General features: G+C 41.5%; 1 protein-coding gene across 3 annotated transcripts; it reads right to left on the bottom strand.

The window, feature by feature from the left end:
* Positions 1–2736: 2736 nt before the first annotated feature.
* Positions 2737–13246, bottom strand: txndc11 (thioredoxin domain containing 11). Of its 3 annotated transcripts, XM_085276244.1 has the most exons (14): positions 12989–13246; positions 12684–12874; positions 11507–11603; positions 11194–11313; positions 10675–10772; positions 9671–9800; positions 9493–9586; positions 9177–9289; positions 8855–9058; positions 7695–8388; positions 6033–6220; positions 5679–5791; positions 5283–5363; positions 2737–4762 (listed from the first exon to the last, which is right to left on the bottom strand). In XM_085276244.1, the coding sequence occupies exons 2-14, from the start codon at positions 12806–12808 to the stop codon at positions 4243–4245; spliced, it is 2577 nt and encodes an 858-aa protein (XP_085132370.1). In that variant the 5' UTR covers positions 12809–12874; positions 12989–13246; the 3' UTR covers positions 2737–4242. The 3 variants fall into 3 exon arrangements, with proteins under 3 accessions (XP_085132370.1, XP_085132372.1, XP_085132371.1); XM_085276246.1 differs by lacking the exon at positions 12684–12874; XM_085276245.1 differs by lacking the exons at positions 12684–12874; positions 12989–13246 and adding an exon at positions 12022–12135.
* Positions 13247–14046: the final 800 nt, after the last annotated feature.

Here is a 14046-nt window from a genome sequence, read left to right as displayed (position 1 = left end):
AAAAAGTCATCAACTTTTGGGAAATTTCAGGGGAAAAAAATCCTAGGATATGAAATCCCTAAACATGTACTAAAGCTTTGGATAATAAAAGATGATGTTTGTGTAAATTTTTAGTCATTGCTGGTCAAACAAAACAATCCAGAAATAAATAATACACTAATAACAAGAACCAACACAAACTTGACTCTAAATGTTAAACAGTGGATGAAGGAGCCATAACCTGAAGTAATCACTTATTACTACAATGATCAGAAAATGAAGGGATAAAACACACGGTCCGAGGCCAGAGCCAGATATGCCACAAGTCAGTTACACTTTACATGTTGACCAGTTAACAGGGATCAGCAGTTGTCCTCCATGACCCACCACCCTGTAAGTAGAAGGCTGGTAATCACTCCAGGCTCAGAAACCCAACTCTGCCTTTAGGCTGCGGCATACAGTAAGCCCTGGCCTCCACAGAGAGACTAAATATCACCGCATCTTCATTTTACAACTCACATAAATATATTTAAATATATTTCAATCAAGTCATCTTATATCTGGCTATATGACATACCTGCACAGAGACAAAATATCACAGCAGTGTTTGTAGTGTGAGCTATAAGTAGACCAGAGTATCAGTGCAATCAAATACACACACCTTCAATTAATCCAACCCCATCACAGCCATTGATGGAGCAAATGTGACACACAAAACCAGTCCCAAACCAGTGCCACTTCCACAACAAACATGGAGATGAATCAATGTAGTCAACATTAGTCCACCGTGTTACAGGGTCATTGCAACACTTTCTTTCATTTTTCAGCTGTTCCTCTGTAGATTTGCTGCTGTGCTTGGGATGGTTGCATGGTCTAATATAGGCAAAGCTTTAGTTGTTTGCACACATGGCCTCATAATTGCCTCTAGAATACTTTGGTATACAGAGGAGTTCATGGTCTACTGTGACTGGAAGGTGCCCAGGTCCTGTGACTCTATAATGAGCCCAAATTATCACCCTCCACCGTCGTGTTTGACAGTTGGTATGAGGTATTTGTGCTCATTGGTTTTCTGTTTCAGTGCATAATGGTCAAACATCAGCTTTTTGGTTGTTCCAGAAGTCTTGTGCCTTGTTCAGATACAAATTCACAAGCCTAAATTTCTTCCAAACAAGCCGTACTTGTTCAAGGTTTCCTAATTAAGCTGTGACAGACTTTTTAAAAACTAATTTAACAATCTAAGCAGTGTTGGTCAAGTTACTTGAAAAAAGTAATCAGTAACTAATTACTGATTACTTCCCCAAAAAAGTAATCCAGTTACTTTACTGATTACTTATTTTCAAAAGTAATTAATTACTTAGTTAGTTTTTAAAAACACGATTTACAACCTGAAGAGGTGATAAAGCGATAGATCTTTCAGCCCAATTCTACTTTTTCTACATAATCCATCATACAAAATGTAATCCAATGGAAAAATCTCTTTTTTTTAACTTGTTTTATCAGTTTTAATCTTTTAACTTTATGCATCAAGCAAAAATTTAATTATATGCAACATTCTCTGACTGGAAGAAATTTGTTTAATATTTAAACCTATTTTCTGCACATTCCAGCACATAAAATATTTTTTGTGTTTTCACTCACTCTTTCAAATAGATGCAAGTAAAACACAGCAGAAAATAAATAAAGTCAAAGACTCAGCGGTCCTGTTGCTCTATTTTCACCTGTAAAGCAGGACTGGGGGTAGGCGGAGGTTCACCCTGGTGCAGGTGTGCCGCGGTCAGTTGAAGAATCCGCGACTTTCTCTGCGAGTTTCCCATTACGTCGTTACGCACTCGGTGCTTGCTTGGACGTTTAGGGGTTTTTTTCACTGTAAAAAGAAGTTTTCTTCCCACGCACAACGGACGCTAACGTTTTTGTAACTTTTTATGGAATCAAACTCAAAGTAAGGTCAGTACTTCCACGCTTTAAACGCTGCACGCTCATACTCTCTCCCACAATCTATATGTGATCCATTGTTGATCTGCACACAGCTGTTGTCACTAACGGCGCACTCGCTTACGTCACTGTCGTGAGACATTCTCGCAAAAAAATCACGGTTTTAGTAACGCAGTAACGCAGCGTTCCTACGGGAAAGTAACGGTAATCTAATTACCGTTTTTGCAATAGTAATCCCTTACTTTACTCGTTACTTGAAAAAAGTAATCAGATTACAGTAACGCGTTACTGCCCATCTCTGAATCTAAGCGACAGCTATAGTCTTAGATGAAGCTCCTGGGGTGTTTTTTTTTTTAAAGCAGCTCCTTTTAATATTGCACTCTGACCATGGGCGAAGGTTGCTAGGATGTTCACTCTTGGGAAGACCAGTTGATTGTTTTCAATGCATAATGATGAACTACAGTTTGTTTGGAAAGTGCCTCACAACCCTCCCAGAATGCTGCAGACCGACAAACTGCCAGACGTTCAGCTTTCACAGAGGTGCTCACACCTGTTCATGATCAGTCAATCGAGCACCTTCTTATTTCCTATAGAAGCAGTAAGGATGAAGTTAGTTTCCCACACACTGCTTCTCAATCTTGGCCTAATTTGTGTTAAATAACCAATGACACAGCATCACATGTCACGTGTTGTTGTTCATCTAACATTTTAAGTCCTACAAAGGACCACATTATTTTATTTATTATCATGTCCTTACATGTAAAAGCTGGTATATCAACTGTATCTCAACACAACACTGTGCTCAAACACAAAGACGCACATCAATACAAGAAGAGTTTTAATCAGTAAAAACCAGTGCAATATTTCACATGTAAACAATTGCAGCATGTTAATAATACCTGAATAGTTACATAGAAATATTTAGTGATTCAAGGATTCTTGTAAAAATAGATCAGTTTCACAAAACAACCGTGTCCCCTCAAAAACACACAAAAAAAAAAAAAATCAAAAAAAAAATCTTACCGATTGTTTCGAGTCCACTTAATAGCTCCAAACAAAACGAGGGGAGCATGTATTCGGCATGAAATTACTTCTCAGTTTTATTAGTAGCCCTCTCCCTGCAGCCAAATTCTGCACCACCAGTACTGCAAATGCATTTTAAAGTAAACAATGGAGGAAAAACATAGCTGTGTTTTACAGATTTCCGGAGAATGTGATGAAAGCTACTCATAAATTCCTAAAAGTCAGCTAGCACTGAACTATAAATGCCAGATAGGAATTAAGATTCAGAGCTAGAGTTGTTATTCAGTGTAAAAGTATGTACTTTAAAGGAATTCCTACCAGTATGTTTTTATCATTTGGATGTTTCATAAAACACTAAGGAAGCCAATCTGTTCATCATGTACACACACACACACACAACTTAAAAAGACAAGAACTACAAGTATGAAAATAAATCAAGCACATGAACGTGTCACATGAACTATAATGAATCAACGTGAGCCAATGCTGCTTGAATTTTAGGAATTAATGGGGAACGTTTCCAGGAGGTTAGTCATGTGACTCTCAGCTCACAGAACAGCAGGTGAAGTCATCCTGCGAGTTCTTGGAAAGTGCCCGGGGCCTTCTTTCAGAGCTTTATTTGTTTTCAAGTCCAGACTTCCTCAGTGTTTGATTACAATTTCCATTTATGCCTCCAAAGGTTAAATAGACAAATGTCACGAAGTCTGGGATTTTCACATTAAGAGTATCGTAGCCTCCCTTTCCAAGCGAGGTTTTCCATGCGAAACACTGCGTCATGGGTGAATCACTTAAACTCACACTGCAGAGTATATCACTGCTCTTCAAATGTACTAACCTTGACTTTTGGATACAGGTGAGTCCAGCCCATCCATGGTGTTTTTATTTTCTAATAAAGAAACTATCTTGCACTTGGTTTACAGTAATTAAAGGAAGCTTCGTTTGGCTGCAGGGTGTGTCCAGATTCTCTTGTTATTCCTTCACAATTAACAGTCGATAAATCGTTGCAAGCGCAGCATCACAGCTGGGAAGTCTGAATTGGAAAGTTGGCACGGAACTTTAAAGAGTTGGACGAGCTCATATGATCACAGCACAAGAGCTGCGTGTTTTTTCTTTCACTGCCTTCCCACCTGTCCTACTCATCTCTCCTTATATTCCTGCCTGACTGAGTAGCAGTGTTTCTTGGAAGATGGTAACTGTCATCTTTTCTTTATTTTTGCTTGTGAGAAAATTTACTGGGCGTTGCCTTTTGCAGTTGAAGAGGATCTCCTCATGTCAGCCTTATTTTCTCACAGAAAATAAGGCTTGTGCTCAGGAGGCCAAATGGCTTCTTTTCTGCTCCGTCTCCTTCCTCTCCACCTCCGCCTGCTCTCTAGCCTCTGTCCTGTCCGTCAGCGCCCTCAGCAGGACCCTGAGCAGTGTGTTCTCATTCAGCAGATTTTCAGAGGCGTCTGCCAGCTCCTGCAGCCGCCTCACTGCCTCACTGAGCTGCCGGCTTTTCTCCCGGTGCTGCTCCTCTAAGCTCCGCCTCTCTCGCTGCAGCTCGGCGTTCTCGGTCTCTAAGGCGCGGGCCTCAAATTTCAGTCGTCGGTTGTCTCGCCATAGTTGCGCGAGCTGTTGGGAGAGACGCTCCCGGGCGTGATGCAGGGCTTGAACTTCACGCTGGAGTGTCAGAAACTCTGACCCAAGGAAAGGACTGTGTCCGGGACCTTCTGTCTCAACAGACGGTTTGTGCACGTGATGCAAAGAGCCAGAGTGCTGCAGGATGAAGCGGAGGAGGTTGGGTAATGTGATGGGAAGGTTGTCAGGAAACTTCACACTAAGGTGTTTTCTTAAAGGGAAGAGAAAAAGAACACAAGAGTGAAAAATATTCTGTTGAAATTCACTGATGAAAGTTTTTTTGTTGTTTTTTTAACTGAGGTGTCAAGAAGGACTAAGAATCAGACGGGTATTCGAATAGGTCTTAAACACATGAATGAAGCCACTTGAAAACTGTTTAAAAAATAAAGGCAACTTATTGCAATGTAATAATTACTAGCTACATTAACAGAGAGATATACAAAGTAAAGCAGCTAGCTTGTAGTAGGCCATAAACCTAATCACTCATATGTGGACTATGAGTAGGACTTCAATAAAATGTATTGTTTTACATTTAGAATGAACACTTTGGCATTTCAGTGTGTATCATTTAAGTTATATCATTATAGTTATATCATTTGCAGTTATAGTTCCACTGAGGCAGTGTGAAGATCAAAGCTATTTTTTGCAGAAATATGAGATCCAACCCCCCCCCCCCCCCCCCCCTTTGGCCACACCCTTGTTTGTGCACACCTCTCTGCATTTATTCTTACCTGTATCTGGGAAAGAAAAGAATAGAGGGAACATGATCCACCATGAACTCCCAGGGGAGGTCATTACGTGCAACATTCACCCTATGCAAAGGAAAAACAAAGCTGGCATCACTTTTTTTCTTCAAAAATGAGGGTCACACTGCTAATATTCTCTCGTATGCTTTACACGCTTAATAAAATAAATATATGGGAAACTGTGTTTAGGTCACCCGGTTTCCGAAATGTTTTAAAATATGCTTTTTGTTACATTTCAAAACACAGACACCTCAATCACACATTATACACTAACCTGACACTTTATTAGGTACACCTTGCCTTAATTCTTACTCAGGCTATCATCAAAGGTACACTTACAACCGGGACTGCAGAAAAACTGTAAACAGACAGTAACTGTACCTGGCCACTGTGATGGTGCCATTTCCCTGTAATAATCGGGCCAGCTGGATGATGATGTGGTTGAGAACAGAGCAAAATCCACACCACTGAGTGTAGTAGAACAGCAGCACGTCCTACAACACACAAATTGGCATCATCAGGAGTTTAGCAAACTACCTGCTTCCATAAGTAGAGCACGCAGCATACTAAGCCTCCATTAAAATCACGCTTGCAGCTGTAAAAAGCAGCTGTTTTTATATCTTAATGTTTTTATTTTTAGGTGCATGGAAGTTGCTTTACAGAAATTCTTAAAAGAAATTCAGAATTTCACAAACTGCCTTGATTTGCTGAGGGTGTTTCAGAACGCTTAGTCACCTTTTGAAGGTCCATGACGGAGGGCAGGAAGGAGGAAGTGGTCAACTCTGTGATGAGGAAGCGTGGAGGTGACTGCGTGTGTTCGTCTGAACGCGACGCCTCCTCTTCAGCTCCCTTCCTGTCCTCCTCTCCAACCAAGTGTCTCTGCAAGAGGCTGTAGGGAGCGCTGAAGTTCCTGATGAAGGCCTCTGCAATGAAACGCACAACATGAACACAGAATTAGCCCAAGAATACGATTCAAATGGTAAATGGCCTGTATTTGTATAGCGCTTTACTAGTCCCTAAGGACCCCAAAGCGCTCTACACATTCAGTCATCCACCCATTCACACACACTGGTGATGGCAAGCTACATTGTAGCCACAGCCACCCTGGGGAGCACTGACAGAGGCGAGAATCTTCACTAGAAGAAGCTGGAACTCGACCCAGCGCCCTCATTATACTTTTGATTTATCAGCCACTAAATGTTTGACTTTTGGTCATTAACCTGACTCGTCATGTGAGATAATATGACTTGTGATTTCTTTCAGTATTTCTAAATATCGGACATTGTAGTGAGAGAGCCGCTTGAGTCTATTTTGAGTAGAGTAAGGAAGAGGATCTTTTAAAGAAAGTGTTTTTTTTGGACGATTAAAACGTTGTTACAGGCCAACTTCCTGCAAACCAGACGGCCTGAATTCAATGATTTTTATAACTTTTATGCCAACTTCACACTGTATCTGGCCAGATGTGTGCATGCACCATCACAATGTCATCAAGGACAGATGACTCATCTTTACAAAGGCCCTAAAGACATTTGTAGAAACCAGTGACTGACTGATATATTGGAGGTGGATATTTTCGGCTAATATTAACTATTTGCCAGTGTCAGTATCACCATTTATGACGGCCAATGAATGAAAATTAAAAACGCCAAGGAGACTTGAACAACAACCTTCAACCATGTTATGAGTGTTGCCACTGTATAGTTTGTCTAACAGAGGGCACTCCTCCAGCAGCTTCCCTGTTGGCAACACACACAACAACCAGGTGACCTGAAAACAATTCAATTGTATTTATATGGTGCTAAATAACAACAGTCACCTCAAGGCGCTTTTTATTGCAAGGTAAAGACCCTACAATAACACAGAGAAAACCCCAACAATCAGACAACTCACTTTCAGCAAGCAATTGGCGATAGTGGGAGACTAATAATAACTAAAGATTGAATGCAGAGTGTTGTATAAACACATAGTGGGTGGAAAAGGGTGAGTAAAGAAAAACCACTCAGTGCATCATGGGAAACCCCCAGCAGCCTAGACCTGTTTGAGAAAAACTAAGGGAGGATTCAGGGTCACCTGATCAAGCTCTAACTACGTGCTTTATCAACAATCAAAGTTTTAAACCTTTTTAATCTTAAAATTAGAGAAGGTGTCTGTTGGCTGGATCCAAAGTGTGAGCTGGTTCCACAAAGAAGGGTCCAAAAACTGAAGGCTTTGCCTCCCATTCTACTTTTAAATATGCTGGGAACCACAAGTAACCCACTAGTCTGAGACCGAAGAGACACAATATGGGATTTTGAAATCACCAGATGTCTTAAAAATTGCAAATCGTTTGAGCTCCCAGCTTTTGGGACAAAACAAAACCAGCCCGTGTTACATGAATGAAAGTTGTCCATGTCTTACCCAGAGACTCTGTTAGTGTGGCTGCTGGAGTGTGCTGAAGAACATAATGAACTTCATCCTTCAGGTTCACAATAGCAGCAAACGACCCGTCACCGCCCCTATCATCTTCTTGCTCAAGAGAAGCACTTCTGTTGCCTGATGCTCCGAGCCTGACTGCCAGAGGCCAGTTCAGGGCAACATCCAGCACATAAAACCTGAGTGTCCTGTTGGTTTGACAACGGAGCCCGGTGATGCCGTCTCCCTCCGGCTGAGGGACAGAGAATGGAGGGATCAAGGAAGGAGGAACGCTTTGCATCTCTGACTCCTCTTTGGCTTGTGATTCATTGAGCTGAGGTTCTACTTTTCTGCAGCAGGCACTGTATTGACTAAATGGGCTGTAGCTGTCCAGAAAATTGCTACAGCCCATTGCGGTTGCACTATTAATGGACACGGGGGAAGGGAGCTGGTGGAGGCAGCAGCGTCTGAGATAAGTCTGAAATATGTCTCCTCCCTGGATCGAGGGAGGGAACAAGCAGTGCAGAGGTGAGGTGGCGAAGCTTGGCCACGAAAGGCTGAGGCACACCTCACACACGCTTGTGCTCGACTGTGGGAGGACAACTGACTGGCAGCACAGTGAGTGGAAGGAGAAACTTTTGTCCCAGCTGGAGTGGTGGCTGTTGTCACAGGAGTGGTAACGCACAGCAATGTCTGCAACCTAGAAAAACAAAATGGGTTAAAAATGATTTAATCTGCAGAACTTAAGGAGAATAATACAGTGTTTAACAACACAATTACAGAATATACACATACAAAATAAGTTCTAATATAAAAAGCACCTGAGGAGGAGGAAGATGACGCTTAGACCCAGTAATATAGCCATCACCATGTCACCCTTTCAAACTCCCTCAAATCCTTATGCTTGCCCGTTTTCCTGCTTCTTACACTGTAAAAGTTCCCTTTACCAGCATACTTAATATTTATTTAAGTCTCAGTTACACGATCAGAGAAACTGACCTTTTTTATTTTTATTTTTTTTAATACAGGGCAGCTAAATGAAGATGGGTAAGCCAGATGACATTAGCTCAGTGTATAATAATAGTATAGCTGCAAATCAAATCTGTAAGAGAATAAAGCGTTTCTGTCATTTCGAAAATGATATTCGTCTGATTTTTTCTGCTCACCTGCTGTAGCGCAGGGCTGGGCTGTGATCCCAGAGGATCGTGCGGCACAAACAGCAGCAGTGCAGGGCCTTTAGTCAGCTCCTCTTCTAACAGGCGAGACTTCGTTCCCGGGGGCTGCAGCCACTGGAGGACCGTCTCACGGTTTTCAAACACCCATCTACAAATGGCCTCAGACGTAAAGTTAAGGTCGTTCCTGGGGAAAATCTTAAACAACAGATGAATAAACATACAGCATCATATACATCCACAGTTTTAAAGTCATTAGTGTTTAATTGCTTTTTCTAGAAGAACCACATCTACAACATGCGTTGACGCTGCTTACCAAAGAGGAGTTAAATCTTCTGTGGAGAAAAACCGTTTCATCCTCTGTTAGTGAGATGGCTCCTGCCACCTGCTTGTTGGTCACGACCCCAAAACGTACAACACCACGGAAATCTGCACCATAAAAAAGAGAAACTTGTGACTTCAACCATTTATGTTCCCTTTATCGTAAAATGCACATTTAGGTTCTCTCTGCTTCAACCACTGCTATCTTTTCGTCAACAGCAGCCTCTCCTCGAATTCTAATCCCATGCTTGACAAGCCAAAATGTTTATCATGTTAACAATCAGCCTTGAAGCTGCGTGATTACTTCTTACCCCTTTTTAGGACCTGCAGGGCAGAGGACAGAAATGTGATGTATCCTGGCGGCTGGGGGGAAGAGTTAAACTGGAAGAAACCCACCACTCGAGGCTAGAAACGCACAAGACGCAGATCATTACAGTTGGCTGCACTCTGTGGGTGATTCAGTGACAGAAGTGTAAAGCTCAAATATACCTCGTGATAGGAGAGGAACTCTTCAACATGACCTCTTGATGGGAGGTAAGTCAGTGGTGTGATGACTCTGAGTACAAAACTTTCTATGTATGGAGCCAAAAATGGGCCTCTATACTCTATTGGCCCAAACCTGTGGAAAACACAGATGCTAATAAATATCAACAAATCATAATTAAATTACAATTAAGAAACAAAACATTCAAAGGGTTTCCCACAGTTTTGCATTAAAATACATCTTTAGCCTCTCTAAATATGCGCGTCTATGACTGAAGTTGTGTATGAACAGCCAAATACAAAAGTAAATAAAAAATTATTTCATTCATAAAAGAACAAACAAAACATACTGATTGCTTAAACTCATACATTTCATCATTTCTGGATATGAGCTCATTTTGAATTTGATGGCAGCAACAGGTCTCATATCAGTAGGGTGGGGTCAACAAGAAGCTGGAAAAGTAAGTGGTACTAAAAAAAACCCAACAACAACAAAAACATTTTGTAATCTGCTTAATTTACAATAGGTCAGCAACATGATTAGGTATAAAAGAAAGAGCATCTTCAAGAGGCAGAGTTACTATTCCTATGCTATTAAAACTTCTGAAATAATTTTTCTCTACATAATACTGTGAAGACTTTCACTAGCCCACCCTCTGCGGGACATGATACCCTCAAAAAATTCAAAGAATCTGGAGAAATCTCTGTGTGCAAGCGAAACAGCCAAAAATCAATATTGGATGCTCATGATCTTCAGGCCCTTGGGAGGCGCTGCATTAAAAACAGGCATGACTCTGTCAAAGAAATCACTTCATGGGCTCAGGAGCACTTCCAGAAATCACCGTCTGTGAACACAGTTCGGCTGTGCCATCTATCATGCAAAGAAGAAGCCACGTGCAAACATCGTCTTCTCTGAGCTAACGTTTATGGGGCTTCCCAATTCGTCTTTGTCTGCTAAAGCTATTGAAAGCAAATTCCCACCATAAGTGAAGAGAAGCCCACCGTCTCACCTTCTATAAAACAGATGGATGACGGGGTAGTGATAGAAGCGGTTTTGCCTCCTGCATTTCCCCTGACTCCACCAGCAGTTAACAGCCACAAACTGCACCTGTGTTTGTGTGTTTGAAGAGACACATTAAGAAACAAAGATAAGCAAAATTATGTGTAGACTACACACAAAATGGTGTAAAATCACACACTGTAATGACTCATGTACTTAACAAACACGCCCATAACAAGTCGACTATGAATTTGCATTTGAGAGAGAGACACAAGCTAAAAATGTGTGAGTGTGTATTTAAGCTGAAGGGAACAGATTTTATTAACTCAACTATGTCAGAGTCACTCTTTACTGCAGTCTGTCAAGCTGCTCCTATAAACTCTTCCCAACACTTTGCGTCACAAGCGATAACATAACACGTGTCCACGTAAGAACAATCTCCAGCTTCCTTAGTCTTTGCCCAGTAAAGCACATCTAAATATTTGATGTTTAAACAATCCTGAGTGGTGGAGGTTCCGTTCACTTGTACCTGTTTGGCCAGCTTCTTAGCGACCTGCTGCACTTCCTGTCGCGCAGCCATAGAGTGAGCACACCATGGTGCATAGAAGAAAATAAAGGACACCTCGGCCACACTCCTGAGACGCTCCACCTGTGAAGAAAAAAACCCTTTCAATCTCACAGAGCACCACAAGTTTGATGACAACAATGCCAAAACATTTAACTGGAGCTTTAGAAACCCTCTTAGCTCTTTCCATTTGTTCCCTTTTACAATTTGAGCAAATGAAGTATCAAACAAAGGAAAATACAGTGAATGCCATCAAGTCTGAATCCTTGAATTTCACCTGGTCAAGCTGACCCAAGTAGAGATCCACCACCGGGGCGTCAGGAGAAAAGAAACGCACCGGAGGCCGAGCTGCTGCCACCACATTCTTAGCACGACTACAGAAATAAATGAGAAGAGTAACGCTGAGGGGTGCAAAGAGATCACGGTCACATAATAAGATCTTGCCAGGTTATTAAATCCATAAGCTATAACTCTGTGTCACTTCCGCGAGATTCGCTGATCATGGCAGTGTGTCCATCATCGGTTGATGTTAATGCTACAGGTAACCTCCAGCCTTGCATACTACTCTGAGTTGCACATATTGGAATATGCATGTGTTAAATTTGGAAAATGAGAGTAGAAGCAATGGTATTTGGAAATGGAGGGTATGCTAAGCTGCATACGAGGGGAGGAAAGGCTATATGTTTGCGTCCACAGAAAGCAATGTGAAAAACTGTGCTGTGTTAAACATTCTGCCTCCCCCAGAGGCTATGCAAAAATGTCTCTACATCGTTACAGGGGGAACAAAATTACCTCAACATGACGAGAAGCAGAATTTGCCTGGTATAATTTGCGTGGAGTCGGTTTCAAGTTTCAGTCTTTGTAGCAATTATCGTCTCAGCTGGGTTTTCGAGAGGACGACTGAGTAACTGCTTAGCCAACAAGTCAATCGTTCAGCAACAGTTGCTACACTTTAGGATTTCAGCACTTTCATTCACCATAACTGAATGACAAGTGGTATAAGCTTTGAAGAACCGTAAAGTTGCAGAGGCCAAAGCTGCAAGATGATGACAGCACAGTGTGTCAGGGCTGTAACCAGATATTACTATTTAAACATTAATAATCTCATTATGATCTCCCTGCAATCTTTTCTGGGTTTTATCTGAAAAAACTGTAAAAAACGCCCAACCTTTCCTTGAAAGATTAAGGCGATGTCCTTAGTTAATCTCATTGTCTACAGTACACGTCAGTTTTAGATTAGCAGCACTAATAATGAAGCCCTTGTTTGTAACTACTGTAGACAACGAGTACCGGTAGTTCATTCACGACCTAACACTGTTACAACGCCGCTCTTCGCTCACCTAAATAACCATTACACTTAGCTTTTGTGTTTTAAGGGGTCTCGTGTTAGCCTGGTCACACACAAGCAAGCTCACGCTGTCAGAGGATAAACAGAAGCTCGTGCCCATGTTTACCTGCACGTGAACTTGACGGCCAAAACGAGCAGGACGCCGAGCACGATAGCCCCGCAGAGCAGATCCGGTCTCCGGGCCATCAGAAACAGCACCTGCCGGAGAGACTGCCGCACCCGGCGCAACATTACAGCTTGTCGTCACCTCTCCGTCCCATTTATACGCCCCGACTACCGCTCAAAGCATCCATTTGCCTAACAGGGGGGGAGGAGGGATGGGTGAGGAAGACTGGTTCGACGGAAACAGCTAACCTGGATTGGACATGAGCAGTGCTGGTGTGTAAGGTGTTCAAATACGGTCAAGCCAACCTTTCTTCCACACGTAGACTTTTCACTTCCGCAACAACGACACCAGGGGCAGGAAGTAAAGTCCTCTACGCGAATAAAACGCGTAGTGCGTTTAACGCTTTAATGGCTGTCTGAGTTTAAAAAATGTCACTGACAGTTAGCTTACCGGATGTTAAAGAGGAACGACACTAGTCGTAATAATTACAATATTTAAACTGGTCCTCGGTAAGCGATTTTATTCCTTTTTCCGTATGGCGCAAAACGCGCTCTTTTCAGACCGTCCCTACGTTGTTATGGCGACAGCCGCTGCTGCTACGACAGTCGTAAAACACTAGGGGGAAGTTGTTTTAAAAATGAATCGATAAAACTTTATTTAAAAGCCGCTTATTTACATCTAGAGTAGAATTATTTAAAGTGCCCGGGACTTGTGACTGATTGTGAGACTGGAGAAAACTCTTTTCTCGTGTTACTTTGCTTCGTATAAAAATCACTGCATCAAACTGATTCAGTTTATCCTAAAATAACTGAACACTGGGTGTGTAAGATTTTTTTATTATTATTAAAAAGGGTCTCTATAGGTAAAACATCACCTGATAAAATGGGTTGTCTTAGTGTTAGAGCTACTTTCTTATTAATCTTGTTATTCATCCAAATATAGTAATGTTGTAAATTGTTAGACCATTTTATTACCTTATCACTACTTACTCTTAATTATTGTGATATAATTTTAAGACATTGGCTGTCTTAAATGTCAAATGCTCATAATACAACTAAAACAATACATGTAGGACATGAGCATCACAGTTCTCAGGCTGTGAGCTTGACATTTCATATCTGGGATATCATGTCTGTAGAATATCCAGATCTAGAGTACTGTGCAAATATCTCAAGCTACTACTCTTTTCATTATATTTTGCTATGAAAATGGGAAATGGGGACAGTGATTTATTGAAACATCCAGTATATAAAACAAAAACAGAGTTTGTACATTTCTAATGTATTTGGGAAAAAAAATACTTGATTTTTTTAATGCAATGTCTCTTGTTCTGTTCTGGCTAAAGATGATCCCACACTCCTTC

The sequence above is a fragment of the Mchenga conophoros genome, linkage group LG6 (genome assembly GCF_057382185.1).
Source record: "Mchenga conophoros isolate Kocher_MC1m ecotype Shallow Benthic linkage group LG6, M_conophoros_male_GT1.1, whole genome shotgun sequence".
NCBI lineage: Eukaryota > Metazoa > Chordata > Actinopteri > Cichliformes > Cichlidae > Mchenga > Mchenga conophoros.
Note: the sequence above shows the minus strand (reverse complement) of the source record. Positions and strands in the feature narration are given on the sequence as shown.

Excerpts from the sequence above, each read along its gene's own strand:
- txndc11 (XM_085276244.1), bottom strand. The coding sequence starts at position 12,808 with ATGTTGCGCCGGGTGCGGCAGTCTCTCCGGCAGGTGCTGTTTCTGATG. Across the intron at positions 9,587-9,670 it reads AGTTCCTCTCCTATCACGAG|CCTCGAGTGGTGGGTTTCTT; the intron begins GTATATTTGAGC and ends GTGCGTTTCTAG. Across the intron at positions 9,290-9,492 it reads CCTGCAGGTCCTAAAAAGGG|ATTTCCGTGGTGTTGTACGT; the intron begins GTAAGAAGTAAT and ends TTTATGGTGCAG.